Source organism: Sinohyriopsis cumingii, chromosome 4 (assembly GCF_028554795.1).
Source record: "Sinohyriopsis cumingii isolate HCF-2022 chromosome 4, ASM2855479v2, whole genome shotgun sequence".
Lineage (NCBI taxonomy): Eukaryota > Metazoa > Mollusca > Bivalvia > Unionida > Unionidae > Sinohyriopsis > Sinohyriopsis cumingii.
The window spans coordinates 59,794,905-59,810,968 of NC_142964.1; the positions used below are offsets into that span (position 1 = coordinate 59,794,905).

Below are 16,064 nucleotides of genomic sequence, written 5' to 3' on the forward strand. Positions count from 1 at the left end.
TATTAAAATCTGTTAACTCATTAACTCCTGGATTTTTTAATTTATTTTTTGCTTAACAGACCAATCATTTTCATATCGAGACCACTCTTTATTCCAAATTTCCACCTTATCCTACTTTTTGCAACTAGACAGTCCAGATTATTTGGTATCATTGTAATGCTACATCTGTCTACCTTTCTATAATACCACCCACTTTAGTGTATCTTACACTTGACGTTACAGAGCTCAAAAGTAGGCTACTACCTCCTGCCACGTAACCGCGGTGCCAGGGGTTAATGAGCTAACAATGATTTTGGAAAAAATTTCAAATTGTCAAGGAATGGCTAAATTTGTAATTTATGTGCAATGTCGATGCACAAGTGATTAAATACACAAGGAATATTCAAATTTTGGTGACGTCATCCAAATGTACTCATTAACCCCTGGAGGTTTTTGTCGTTTTCACCTGAAATGCAAGTAGGAAACACATTTTGGTTGCTATTTCTGAATACATCCTAATACATCAATTTTCAAGAGATTTTCCATTAGCGTAATGCCTAGTTGTGTTAGAAACATCGTTTTTCATTGGTTATTTTGCTCACGCATGAGCAGAAAGATAAATGTTGGATTTTATATTTATTTATTTTTTGCATAAAGGACTTTCTATGTCGTTTTCACTTGAAATGTTAGTAGGAAACACATTTTGGTTACTGTTTCTGAATACATCATAATACATCAACTTTCAAGAGATTTTCCATTAGCCTAATGCCTAGTTGTGTTAAAAACATCGTTTTTCATTGGTTATTTTGCTCACGCATGAGCAGAAGGGTAAAAGTTTTTATTTTTTTTTGCATAATGAACCCGTCATTATCACTTCGAGATCACTCTTTGTTCCAAATGCCCACCTGATCCTACTTTTTGCATAGGTTCACCAGTCTCTGCAGTTCAGACTGATCTGCCTTAGATCTGAGGCCAAAAAGTCTAAAATCTGGACTGAAATTGTATTCTGACCGCGAGCAAATTTTGGGTGAAAAAATTAGGTTTTTCCCTCTTTATTTTGTAGTGCTACTAAACGTCCAGATTATTTGGTATCACTGTAGAGCTACATCTGTCTACCTTTCTATAATACCACCCACTTTAGTGTGTCACACATGACCTTGACGCTACAGCGCTTGGCAGTAGGCTACTACCTTTTCTTGAATCTTCTACGCCTTAGTTTAAGTTTTTCATTTGATGGCTTCTTTTATAAGCAAAATTATGATTTGTGTTTTTGATCTTTCAATTTAGATAATGCATATGATCCTGATGTCAATGCAGCAGAGCTCAGAATTGACACAAGAGTTATTAACGGAACTGTATGTCTGACCTTTGTTGACAATGGTAATGGAATGACCCAGGATAAACTTCACAAGATGTTAAGGTATGCCATTACTGCACAGATTTATAGATCTTGCAAATATATGTTGAACTTGATGTATACAAATTTGAACAAATATTTTACTATAATGAAAAATTAATGCTGCATATAAGATATTTTTTGTGATGCTTTCTTTGTTATAACCAGGGGTTACAAAGGACAGATCTAATAATTGGTGGCACTGTGGATCATGTATGTATTGTGTGATTAGGAGTCTTTTCCATTTATAGTTTGTCACTTTTAAGATTTCTTTCACCTCGAAGCAGTTGTGGAGATAAATAGGTATTTGAGGTAATACAGCAATGGTTAAATTAAGAAATTCTGCCTGTAATCAAAGAAAACAATAATCTGAGCGTAAAATCTTTGAAATTGCAATTTAATATCCAATTGAACATTTTAAGGCATGGTGACAAGGAATGTAGGCATGTCTAAATGACCTGTGGATAGATCTGATAACCAACTATTTGGTTAACATACTTTCCTTTTGAATCAAAGAAAGCTGTTTATCATGAACACAAATTTGGAGTATTTGTAGTATGACATAATTAATTTAGTATTTTATTCAAATCTTGGTTCATAGTGGACAGATTAAATTTTATTACCCCAATTAGAAAGTTACAGAAATAAAATTATGTAATAGTAGATGCCTTCTACAGTGCAAGGAATTTGCCAGCTCATTTACAGTACATGTTGCAGAATGCTTTTTGTAAGATGAACACAGTGCCATTTAATATTCAGAGACTTCCCTGTTAAAATGATTTCACACTGATACATTTGATAGATGAAAGATACATTTCCAGCAAATAATCCTGAGACTATTTAGGTGCTTGACAGAATATACAAAGTGTAATATTGTAATGAGAGAGAGAAAGAGAGATTCTGCTTTTAAGCAAATAAGGGGAAAAGAAATCACTTGTAAGTATTAGCGAGATTGTTTCAGTTATTGAAATTAAAAATTGTGAGAAATGGTGTGATTTTCTTTTTCTTTCCCTCAGTCACTTTTAAATTGTTTGCTTAACATATTCTTACAGTGAAATATACACAGAGCTATTCAAAATAAACTTCTGTCTAGGTTCGATTTTAGTTGGAAGTTAAATTAGTGAAAGATGGATGTGAAGCTCTGAGCCCCCAGTCAGCAATGCTGATGGTTAAATGATTGAATATACAAAAAAGTGAAATTCAGTGAATAACAATTTAGTAACTATTCAATAGTCAAATGATTCAAATTTCCCAAGTACACTGTACTCTCCTTCTGCTTGACCCTGTAATAGCCTATTGCATCACTTGATTAGTAGTGTGAAATAGATTTCCTTGTATTCTACTCATCTTCGTATCTTCTCTCCTATTCCTTCCAATTTCTTCTCTTCCTCCCGACTTTCTCCAAATTCCTTCTCCTCTTTGACTTTTCTGTACTCCTCCTCCCCCTCCACTTTCTTCTCCTTGACTCCTTTTCCTCTTCCTCCACCTTCTATACACCCTCTTGCCACTGACTAGACTTTGGTCGACTCCGACTGCTCTGCTAGTCTCATTTCTGTCTCCAGCTCTTGGAGACTCGAGACTCAGCTGGAAGTTTTGTCCCAAAAAAAGCTTCCTGTGAAAACACAGGGATGGTAAAAATTTTCCTTAGCCCTCTCAGCTTACACTACACCCAGCCTATCATCAGATAACGGCTTTTAAATTTCTTCGGATACAATACCACAACAATCAGATGCATTTCTTTACTTTACAACTCATGCCGAGTACACAAATATCCATGCTCTGATATATCCATATGTTCATAGTAACTAATCCTACCTACTTCAACCATTTTCCAAAACAAGCATGCATAAATTCTAACATAGCATATTAATAAATGTACTGGTTTACTATGAAGTAACCTAATAGCGAATTACAAAACTAATTATGACCACAAGCTACCAATCTACATAATTCTCTTCATAAAACTCAAGCCCATTTCTCAAATGCGCATGTTAATGAAACACTACAAAGGTAATTCTATGTACAGTGACCCTTCTATTAACATGCTCTGTTATAACACTAATTCGGATATAACATGGTCATGGTGTGGTTCCTGAATCTTTATATACATGTATTTTTCTCGAACATGGGAAAAATTCTTTCTGCAAATTACGAAACATTAAAAGTTTAATATCAATTTGGAGAAGAAATCGCGAATGAATACCGTAATACAAGACAATCATGGCGTGGCTTCTGAAATTTTATATTTATTTTTCTTGTACACGAAAAAAATAGTTTTTTTTCTTCTTAAAAGTATGCAAAATAACATGTAAAATCTTTATTCTGGGATCGTGCAGGGCTTTGCCAATGTTGCAAACTGCGTTTTTTTTTCCCCCTTATTGGAGCAAAATATTCCATCTGCTGATAAAAAAGAATTATTGGTGACATTGTTGGCTGTTTAAACTTGTATATCCAACCATTGGTTTGGAGTGGAGAAATTTAGAGGCCCCGTGAAAGGAAGCTGCAAACCTGATTTTATATGAAATTTAAATTGTTACATTAACAAATTCTTTGTCCATATTGCCAAACCATCTTAACAGTGTATTGTTATATCATAATCCGCTTATGTTGACACCTAGCATGAGTACTGTATGTTGTGAGATATCCACCTTGTTTTTGTTGCTGACATTTCTGGTAGCAGAGATCAACCGGACGAGGCATTATCTCGTAATCTATCTTTGTCAGATTTGCGGCCACTCGCTAGTAAGTAATATATTTACATATACTGACATCTATATGTGGATGGTACGTGGATCTTTTCACTCAGAAGACTCACATTTTCCCCTCTTGTTGGTCTGTTCATTAGGCAGGAAGGAACAGTAACTACAATCGACCAAATGACAGCCAATTCCTTTTTTAAAAATTGTACCCAGATAAAATAGTTTGCTGAAATTTCAAAGAAAACAGATTACCTTTGAAGCACTGATTACTATGAAAACATACTAAGCAAATGAAAAAAATATGTCTCTATCGTGCAGTACAGTTATTCGATGTTGCCACCACAATAACAAATGGGCATTTGTTTGGTTCTCCAAAGCTGTCCTTTAGTGGTGACTTCAAAAGCCAACTTCAATCTTCAGTAAAAACAAGGAACCTTCCTCAAAAGAAGTCAGTACCAAACTTAAATAAAAGCAATGGAATCTGATGGATTGTTTTCATTTTCCAACATGACTGGAACATGTTTACTCAGCTGTGAAAGGTTTCCTTTTTGCAGGAAAAAAGTTTGTGCTTACGAACGCCACCAACGGCGACTTAAAACACAAACTAATTTTTACCGATTTGGGATGTACTGAAAAGTAAATGTGCTTCATCATCCATTACCTGATTGTGCTGTTTTTCCACTGAATTCAGACTTGTATGAGCTGTGACAAAATTATTGAATATTTTAAATCTTTATGTGTGCATATTTTCTATGGAATTACTTGTATTGTGAAATTCAATGTATGTGATGAGATTTGTAGGTGAGTACATGGTATTGATACTCTATTTATGCTATACATTAAACATGTATATATAAACAGTATACACGTATGTGTACCAATCCATGTTTCTCTAAATTAAGTAAAATGTATATGCCTTCTCTGTTTTTACTACAGGTGTATTTCTCATTTAATAGGCATCAATTTAAAATGGTAACTGCCAATGAAACACTTATTTTACTGTCTGCATTTATTATCTACCTCCCCCGTACAGATATTTTGGGGTACATGCATGATCTTCTTCAGCTAACTGACCTGATTGCTTATAACACGGTTCGGTATTATAACACAGTCTGGTTCTATGGCTCCAAACTACTGTGTTATAGTGGGGTCACTCACCTTTTCGAAGCTTTGTCTTTCATTTGAATTTGTTTCTAAGTTCTACTGCCAAATTACGAGTGGCTTTCTTGGAGTAAGCCTATATTGCTCAGCAATCTTCCTAGACAAGACTAAATTTTCACTTGCTAGTTGGATCTAAATTGTAATCATGTCCTCTACCTCAATTCTGATTGTATATCGCTGTGAACTGATCCAATCAAACTTAGCGGACAATGTCCTTCTTGCTGTCTGTCCATGTGGGGATGGATGAGAACATGCCCCATTCATCCTGCGGGTTGCCTCTGATCTTTGAACAAAACGTTAACATGTAGGTGTGATACGGCAAGCCTTTGTCCAGTTGGCATGATCTATCGCTTGTGTCGATTCAAGATTCCACTCTCTGGTGGGTCACAGTAACCATGCGTAAGAGATTAACTCTAGTCCGCACCAATGTTTAGACATCAAACACAATTCTGCGACAGTTATACATGTTTTAATATCTGGGCTTAGCAAATGTGACAATCAACTACAAAATACAATTTTACATACCCATCGCATATGATGAATAAAAAAACCTAGCAAACAATGCAGATTGAATATACATAACATTACTTTTATTAAGCTGCACCATTTAGATGCATGCAGTATGGATTGGTGAAATGTAAAGTATTTTGGTGAAAGATATATTTAGACTACAAACATGGGAACCAATAAAGTTTACACAAACCTTTGAATCATTGTGTTGGCAATTTAAATAAGGAGAAAATTAACTTTGAAAAAAGTTAAATGGCTACAGAAATGTCAGTCCACACTGTTTGTTGATTATCAGAGACATCCTGCATAATGCTTACATCAGCTGGCTCAGGCTAAGATGCTTGTACAATGTTGTGCTTTGGGCTGAGAACTCAGATGCTTGTACAATGTTGTGCTTTGGGCTGAAAACTCAGATGCTTGTACAATGTTGTGCTTTGGGCTGAGAATCCAGATGCTTGTACAATGTTGTGCTTTGGGCTGAGAACTCAGATGATAGTACAATGTTGTGCTTTGGGCTGAGAACTCAGATGCTTGTACAATGTTGTGCTTTGGGCTGAGAACTCAGATGCTTGTACAATGTTGTGCTTTGGGCTGAGAATCCAGATGCTTGTACAATGTTGTGCTTTGGGTTGAGAACTCAGATGCTTGTACAATGTTGTGCTTTGGGTTGAGAACCCAGATGCTTGTACAATGTTGTGCTTTGGGTTGAGAACTCAGATGATAGTACAATATTGTGCTTTGGGCTGAGAACTTGAATGCTTGGTTTTATGTGCGAGATACCTTGTTCCAGGACCTTTGTTGTACCAACATGTATTTTGCTTTGTTTTTCCTTTGTGAAAACCTGTCCTGTTAACAATCCACCTTTTTTTTGTCTGCAGCCAAGAATCTTTTAACTTCAGTTTTCCTTTTGTTTATTGTATTTTCTGTTATAGTCCAGTTTGAATTTAGCCCATTTTGTGGACTTTTCATTCAGTGTTTCACCACTAGGCCCTAGCATTATAAGAAAACGATCCTCCAGATGCATTTTTGGGGAAATTAAGTCACTCACAGTGGTTTCAAGGAGTCCAGAGATTCGTCAAGGAAGCCTTTCCTCCAGCCAATGAAATTCTTTTAGATGTAACCACTAAAAGACATTGCCTAAATCAGTACAGTCTGCTTCCATTGTTTCTATTCATAGAAGCTGGTTTCCTGGCTAATCAATAAATTTCAGCATACACTACGTAAATATACAACGCACCCATATGGCACTTGCTATTAATTATGAATGGCACTTATGTAAAGATCGCTAAGACAGAATGAGAACTACTGCCTCCTTTCAAGTTACAGGCCACGGTTTACTTGCCCATTTGAACAAATATCCTTTCAAAAGTTGCTTACCTGTATGAACAAATTTCTGACTCATACAATATGGATAATGGATTTCAGCACCCCTATGGGTATGTGCAGATGTTTTTGTTTTTTTCTTTTTCTTATTGCAGTAGCAGTTAATTTCTTTTGGACATGTATCATCTTAACTTTTGCAATTCAACCAAAATGCCTACTATGACTATGTAAACATAGTAGTGAAATGAGTATCTTCAATAGATAAACTTGTATTTCCTGTAAACAAATAGCCTCCAGTTTTATATATTGGTTTGGTATTAGCTTTATCTAAGTGGAATTTCTTGTTAGTGTTTCTTTTTTGTTTCCTTTTGTTTAATTGTTTAACTTTTACTGTGTTAAACATGAGCTGAACGCATAATATCTGTCAGTAATGCCTTGTATATGGTCCGACATCGCTAAACCACATGTTTGACAAGACTGTAAAATCTGTCTTTATTTTCACTAACTTGGCTTCATATATTTCATGGCTTTAAATAGGAATCCGCAGTAGAACTTCTTTAACTACTCAAGACAGGAGGCGGAGGATGTTTTGGTTTTGAAGGTTGCAAATTCCGATTAGTTTATTTTGAGCAGTTCATATTAATTTTAAGGCCAGTGTTAATATTGTCACTGTGTTCACTTTGATTATTGCAGTAATGCACATTTGTCTGACTTTTGATCTGTTCAGTTTAGGAAACTTTAAGTTTGTACATAATATCACCAGATTTGACAGTAGATAATAAGAAACATTTGAAATAATTTAAATAAACAATTACTCTAGAATTATATCTGAACACGGCTGTAAGTGATTCCACAGACAGTTCATAAAACAGGAATGAGTAATTGTTTATCCAATCCTTTATACAGATTTCATTTGGCACAATGGAATTTCTGGAAAAACCCTAACTCATAAAGAAGATCAGGTCATGAACTCAAACCCAAATAAACATTTTGAAAATTCTTAGAAATGTTGTGACCAAAATCAGGTAGGCACAGCCCTCAGTCATGGACAAAAATTAAGTACGCACTCTCTGTCTGTATATTCTCCTTATTATTTACCTAAAGCCTGATCAAAACTGCTACAGTCATTATTACAACTGATCACTGATATTATTATTACTTTTATAACAATGGTATGTATTGTCAAAAAAAAAGAAGAAAATATTTAACACTGGAGGAAAGAAGTGAATATAATTAAAAGAAGTGATGTTCACTTATGGACAGGATAAGTATACATTACCTTAGTTAACTGTACAATTTATATGCTGATACATGTACATGTAATCTTCAAGTATATATCTGAATGTTTTATGATGGATGTTTATCTATATTGCTATGTAAAATTATTTTCAGGCGAATGATTTCAATATTTAATTTTTCATGTCTACTATAAATAAAAAATAGTGTAAGAAAAGCACTAGATATCAAAAACTAAAATTGTCATTATTTTTAAATTTAAGAAAATATAATAGTTTCTTATCTTTTTTCAGTTTTGGTTACTGTGAGAAGAAACAGATTGGAAAGATCAAGCCAATAGGTTACTATGGAAATGGTTTCAAATCAGGTTCCATGCGACTTGGCAAGGATGCTATAGTTTTCACCAGAAATAAGGACTCAATGAGTGTCGGACTTCTCTCCCAGACATTCCTGAAAAATATTAATGCCGAATCAGTTCTGGTACCAATTGTGACTTGGGACCTACCTTCAAATATCCTTTTTGCATAAAATTTTCAGATTAGTTTACAATATTAAAGATTTTAGTTCTGATATTTTATACCTAGTAGTGGCACATTACAAGCAAGACATGCCAGTCTGCTATTTTCCAAGACATGTTTAATATGGCAGCCATCTTGGAAATCATTTTATTGCAATTCCTCATGAACAGAAAGTTATATTGACATGGGGTTTTCACCAGAAAGACTTCCTATGGTGACCAGTTGGTCTTAAAGGAACATGGTGGTAATCTGGCATCCATTATGGCTGCCAAACAGTGGTGGTCTTCAAAATCTTGTTGCTACTCCTATGCAGCAGTGAAACCTGAGTGTATTTTGTTCATATATGATACATAAATATGTAACTATACACAATTCCAAGACACTGATCTGGGGTCTAATATGGCTGGAACACTGGACAGAATGAAAATCTTGTTATCACTACTCCTCCTGATTTAATGGGCATATTATCATGGGCTTTCCACTAAAAGTCCTCTTGAAATGTTTTTCTTGATTTTACTTGACTTATAAAAATGGTACTAGCAGCTTCCTTGCTTAGTGCTCAGCATTAAGAGGATAATTTTAGGACTGGTCCACCTGGTGTCAGTGGCATGATGCCCCAGTGCTAGACATCATTATAAACTGCCACACTGCAGACATCATAACAATGACTGAAAAATTGTTAAAGCTACTTTATAAATCCAAAACACACACACACACCAGGGTGGCCATCTTGAAAATATTTTTATGCCTGCTTCCAAATGGATGGTTATGTCAGCACATGGTTTTCACATAAAGACTTATTATGATACATAGTGGGTCCTAAATGAAAATGGTGCCAGTTGTGCATTCAGTATAACTGACTAGACAGTTGTTGTGAAAATGTTGTCACTACTCCCCTTAATGTTGTCTACTTTGTTTTAAATTAAAATGGTGCCCATCTGATATCCAATATGTACACCACCAGACTTGGGTTTAATTACAATGTAATTGGTGTAATTGAGTAATTGATTACAGTTGTACTGTATTTGTAAATGCCGTTGTACATCACTGATATGATGTATTTGTAATTGAAGGTCTAGATTTGTGTAAATGCTCAATTACAAGTCAGTTACAAAAGCAAAGATAAATGTGTTTTGTAATTCCAAACAAATTATAAAAATTGAGAAAATATACATATTTATCTTGACTGCCTGGTGTTAGATTAATATTATAGGAATTAATATAGAATAAGCAATAAGGTTAAGTTATAGTTAAGAAAACTATATATATATATATATATATACTTAAAGTCTTTTTTAGAAACAGCAATAATATATTTTGGCTAAATGTTGAATGTGTTGAAATACAAAATCAGATGAAAATTGTTCAGTTACAAGTCAAATACAACAGCTAAGATAAATGTAATTTGAAAGTTCAAACAAATTATAAAATAGGGAAAATATACATATTTGTCTTAACCTGAGATGTTATTACACTAAAAATATAGGCATTAATATAGAAGAAGAAATAAGGCCAAGTCCTTAGGTAAAAAAACTGTATATAAAAGATTTTCAACATGTGGACTGTAGGGATTTGTTTTTGTTGTGAATATAGGGCTTATAGGCACCAGAATGTCTATCGGTCTCGATCCTCGTCTCATCAGCGCCATTAGAATGACACTTCTCAATCGCTGGCTAGAGCTTTATGCCAGAAAGGTGAAGACTGTCAAATGAGTGTTTGTCAGCATTTTATGTAACTGGTTTGCATATTTGTACCCCTTATCAAATATTTCTTATAAAAATGATGTCAAACATAATCATTTTTAGGTCAGTATATTTATGTTTGCTTCTAATATATATTTTTGATAGATGCATAAAATACTCGAACAGAAATTATTTGTCTTCTTCGTGTCTAATTAGTTTTTCTCAAAAGTAATTATATTTGTAATTATTGTAATAATTAAACAGTCATAACTTTGAGTAATTGAAATTGTAATTGATATCTGCACATCGTAATTGTAAATGTAATTGACAAAAGTATTGGATCCAGAGTCTGTCAGCTGCCAACATGACAATCTTGTTATCACAGAAGGATATCAAAGATGGTTTCAGCACTCAGCAGTTAAAGGGTATAATTGGTCTAATTTTGAATTCCAGGAAAAAAAATTTGTCCAGTAGAGTGTCAGTCCCTTCAATGGACTTAAATGCTTTGGATCAGATTTGGTATGAATGTTTATGATAGGAAGACCCATATCAAGGTAGATTTTCACTCTTTTCTTACAGAATTTAATAGTCAGTGCCCCTGTTGTGACTTAGAACTTTTACCTTTAATTAATTACATTGGGAGAGTCATACATGTATGAATACATTTACAGCTTCATTGAAGACTTATTGATTATAAATACAGACTTGGAAGATAACTGTTTGGACATTATGTGTGTAATTTGCAGTCTCAGAGAATATGCCTCATGTTGTTTTTTTGTTAGGTTTTCATGTTGCAAATAACAGGATTACAGCCTTAACAGTGAACAGGGAAATGCAGAGTTGATCAAGACACAACCTCTAATCTAAATGCAATTCTTACGCATTCCATCTTTCATAGAGAGGCGGAGTTGCTGAACGAACTGTCAGGGCTAGATCGAGTTGGCCATGGAACAAGTATCATTATCTATAACCTCAAAATGTAAGTATATTTATTATATTATGGATAGGTTCAATTTTGTTTAACTTTACAAGCCTGGAAAAGTTTTTTAAAAATTTCTTACATAGATCAGAAAATGTCTGAAAATGCTCAGAAAGTTGTATATAGACAGGTTCTTTTTTCCCCCTCATTTTCAGATCTGCTATTATTAAGACCTTCAGTAAAAAAATACTTAGGATTTGGGGAAGGCACTTTCAGTAATCAGAGTACCCTTGCCTTTGGGTTTTTTAAACGGAAAAAAAACTGCCTTTCTTTGGTCATATATGTTTAAATGAAACAAAGCTAAGCACAATACAGAATCAGAAAGTCTGTGCATATTAAATGATGAAATTCAGATGGTTCTTTTGACAAAATATGAATACGTTTTCTTGCTAATTAAAAGTGCTTCATTTGTCGTGTTTCATTCTATTTTTAGATGTATTTTTAAAGTCTTGATCTAACCTAGGGAAAGGATGAATTTCTTGAAGTCATTAAGTCTTTATTCCAACTTTAATTTCTGCCTCCTCAAATGTTTTGACTTTGTCCCATTCTTCCTCACATGGCTCACTAAATAATGTGAATTCATTGATTTTTCATGGATATTGGTTTTTGTGGTTTTGTGAACAGGTACATTTCAATGGTAGGGTTGTTTCTGGAACTGAAAATTTAAGGTGGAAATTCCTTCTTCCATTCTGAATATAAGAGGGATTTAATAAAAAAACAAAGTTAAGTCTTTAAATTATAATGCATCATGCATTTTGTTGCATGTTTTATCCATAATTTGTTTCGAAATTTGCTAAAATCCTGCAGTCACTCATCCTAGAATAAACCCTGTTTTCTTACACAAATTTTTAGATTCAGGAGTGGTCCAACAATCTACACAGAAGGATCAAAGTTAATTGGGTCTTTGAATTTGTGATTTGTAGCAACCATAAAATCATTTAAAATTATTAATACTTGAAAGGTATTGAATATAATAATGTGGATGTCACTTACTGCTTCTTTGTGTCTTTGTGTGATTTGGATTTCTAGCATAGGTTTAACACTTTTTCAGTCATATCGCTATGATGTCTGCACTGTGGCAGTTTATAGTGATGTTTAGCACTGGGGCATCATGCTGCAGACATACAGCATGATGTCTCACCCAGTCACATTATCCTGACACCAGGCCGACCAGTCCTGACACTAACCTCTTAATGCTGTCTATGGTATGACTCAGAGTTTGAACCCGTGACCTTCTGCATCTGAGGTGGACATTCTAACCACTAGGCCACCAGAGTGGTCAGCTTCTTTATGTCCTTATTACCAAAAGAAATAGTTTCAGACATCTTGTAGTGTAAGTGTTTAATGATTTTACTGTTTGGTTTTCCAGGACTAGTGAAAAGCTTGAATTGGATTTTAACAGTGATCCGTTTGACATCCGAAACCCAGAGACTCATATCATTGATCTCACCAGCATCAACAGACCGATAATTCAGTACCAGCCAGAATACAGACGTTCTTTAAGGGTATCCTGTTTTGCCTGTACATTAGTCATTCTGTCTATTTTTGCTGTTTATCTCTTTCTAAGGGTTGAAAAATTCCTGATTGGTCCTTTAGTGATGTATATAATTTTCATAAAATTGAACAGAAATGAGAATTTTGTCAGTTTGTATAGTATCATCAAATACATTATCTGATCATATTAACTTTAAAATTACTCTCTGCTACCTCAATATCCATCCCTTCCTGAAAGACAAAAAGAATTCTTTCTGTCTGTGTATGATATACATAAAGGGAGCAGTTCTTATAGGTTAACTCCCCTTTCTACCTGCTAGGTTGATAATGGTATAACAGGATGTAACCAGTTTTCATCATTAACTTAATGCTGTAAACATGTATCTTTAGGAATCCAATTTATTTTGAGTTCAAATTCAACCACTGACTGTTAAATTTTGGTGGTATAGTAAATCAAAATGTTGTATATGGCACATACATCATTTTTGTGAATTCCTATGAAAATATTCATATTTTTGCAATATCATACAGTTCATTGTTGTAACATGAGATTTTGATTGGTAACAGTTTCACCGGTGACACGTTTTTGGTGCTTTAGTTTTCAGTTATTAAACTTCTAAGTTATTTTGATTGGGCAGTTTACACTTTCTTATACATTTTGCAGTTGGTTTCTCTTTATCACAGGGGTGACAGTCAAGTGCACAAATTGTAAACAATGTAAGGTCTTTGAAAGATGGATATAAAACATGTCTTCATGTGCAATTGTTTGCTGGCAAACATAATGTCTGTGCACATTGGTCAGAAATACTTAGTCCAGAATTTTAAAGAAGCAGCTGAAGGATTGAAAACACAAGCATGCTCCATTAGATCTGAGTGAGAATATTTAAATATACACCGATGTCTGAATCATTAATTAATCTCATGGTGATGTCGAGATGCCCTCTCCACCCTACATGAAGTTCAGAAACAGCACCAAAACATTGTATTTTTTTGCATGCAGTGGAAACCTCAAGTGATTCCATTTAAGCATTGGAATCTGTTTTATCAAAGGATTCAAAATGCTTTGTCATGGTGTGATTATTGTAATTCCACTAGGGGATAAGCCTAGGACCCTGTCATTGAGACATAAGGGTTCACAAACAAATAGGTCCAGGACCATGGGGTGTGAGGTCTTGCAATTAGATATAACACCATCAGTGATGCGTGGGGGTTTAAACTTGTCCCCAGCCTATGAGGCATGAGTGTGTGCATGTATCATTAACCCATCAGTGTATTAAAATATTAAGGAACAAGCTGGATTTGTAGGTGTGCAATTTGAACAATGTCAGCTGCAGGACTTTTATGACTGGCTGGCTGGCCAACTGACTAAACTGTAAGGTATGATGTGAAGGTTTGCATTCCGACTTGTATCCCTATTTGAGTACCCTCCCCAGAGATGGTTGCATTGCTGGAGGACATACTACAGATAAGTGGTTTTGGCTCATGACATGTACAGCCATCCTTCCCTCATTCACGGTTCAGGGAAGATAATCACTGTGGAGAAGTCAGACCTTATTCCTTCTCAACACTAGCCATCTAGATTTGGAATACTTAAACACATAATATGGCCCCCTTCCCCCAAAACAGATTGAAAGCATGTGTTCAAAAATGCATTAAATAAGATCTTGTTTGGGTCAGAAAGTCTCTTACAGTCCCTCAGTGCATCGATGGCCCTGTTACAATGCTAATTTGTTAGGATGTGGGGGTGAGTGGTGAACACTTCTGGACTTTGTGGTGGTCATTGGCATGTGGATGCTTGAAGAGGAGGCTCTTCATATCAACCTCTTGGAAATAAAAACCATTCTCAATGGGTGGAACAGATTCGAAGAAACATGGTCCTGATTATGTAGATCAGTATATTGCAGTGATGTACCTTGTGAAATGGGTGTTTGTGTGAGTCAATTAACCGTACCACATTTTTATGGGGATACCCTCATTGGTGCTGCCAGTATCAGGTAATATTGTAAGTTTTACATATGAGGAGGACAACTGCTTAATTCAGAGTTCTCCCTCCATGAATCTTGTATTGGGTATATGCTCTTTAGAGTTGTCTGATGCTTGACCTTTTTTTGGATACCGAACATGAGTTGTTGATACTCTTTCAGTCAGCAGGGAGGTAATGTTGGCATGTGCCTTTTCTCCATAAGTCTTCATGTTATAGATAGTTCAGAAAAAAAGAGGAACAGATTGAAGATAGTTCTGATTGCCCCACTAAAATGAAGAAATATCCTGGATCTGTTATCTGCTCTATTTAGTGTCAGACACACCCAGACAAGCTGTAGTAACCTCCACTCTGCTCAAGCAGTCAACATTGCCTCTCTTCCATACATGTCTAGAGTAACTCCTTCACACTTGGCTTCTTTCCATGATGACTTCATTGGAAAGGGGTTTGGAGCTTCAGTTATGGAATTAAATCAGCATACTCTGCAGTCTCGCAGAATCAGGTATGACTGAAATGAGCAATTTCAGTGAGTCTGGTCTTGCACGAGTTGTCTCAATTCTGGACGAAGCAGAGAAAGTTGACCGGCACACCCAGTTTGCCTTCCCTTGCTTCCATATGTGTGACATGTTCTCACTAAGGAGAGAACTGAATCTTGTTTGGGCTAGTGGTAGCTGCACTGAAGTTGATCATGCCCCATTCATGAACGCACAGTGTACAGCCTAACACCCAGACATTAATTTGCCACTTGGGCTGGATTCACCTGGAAAATGTTTGATGGTGAGACAGTAATAAGTATGAATCCAACAGGGATCTCCTTCGCATGTGTATAGACAAATTGTATATTGTTGTACTAAACTTATGGTAGGAGAAAAGTTCATTGTTGTAGTAGAGCAGTTATGTTCTTACTGGATGATGCCAGTAGACATAGGATGCTCATTCCTAATGTCATTGTGATCAGGTAATGTATTTGACAGAGAAAGCAAGATTTTTTTAGCAAATTATGTTTCCTCTGTAATACCTAATCACCTTGCTGAAAATCCAACCCACTCTTTCCTCAAGCAAAGATCCTGTTGTAGGCTTTTCCCCAAGTTAAAATGGACTATATC

The 16,064-nt window shown here is 35.2% G+C and overlaps 1 protein-coding gene across 1 annotated transcript in view; it reads left to right on the forward strand.

Annotated features, from left to right (window-relative positions):
* LOC149801243 (MORC family CW-type zinc finger protein 3-like) overlaps positions 1-16,064 on the forward strand; it is a 65,693-nt gene that overhangs the window by 2,578 nt on the left and 47,051 nt on the right. The window contains 4 exon segments of the mRNA XM_089955316.1: positions 1,267-1,399; positions 8,598-8,845; positions 11,333-11,483; positions 12,853-12,988. Coding sequence (XP_089811442.1) covers positions 1,267-1,399; positions 8,598-8,845; positions 11,333-11,483; positions 12,853-12,988 — 668 coding nt within the window.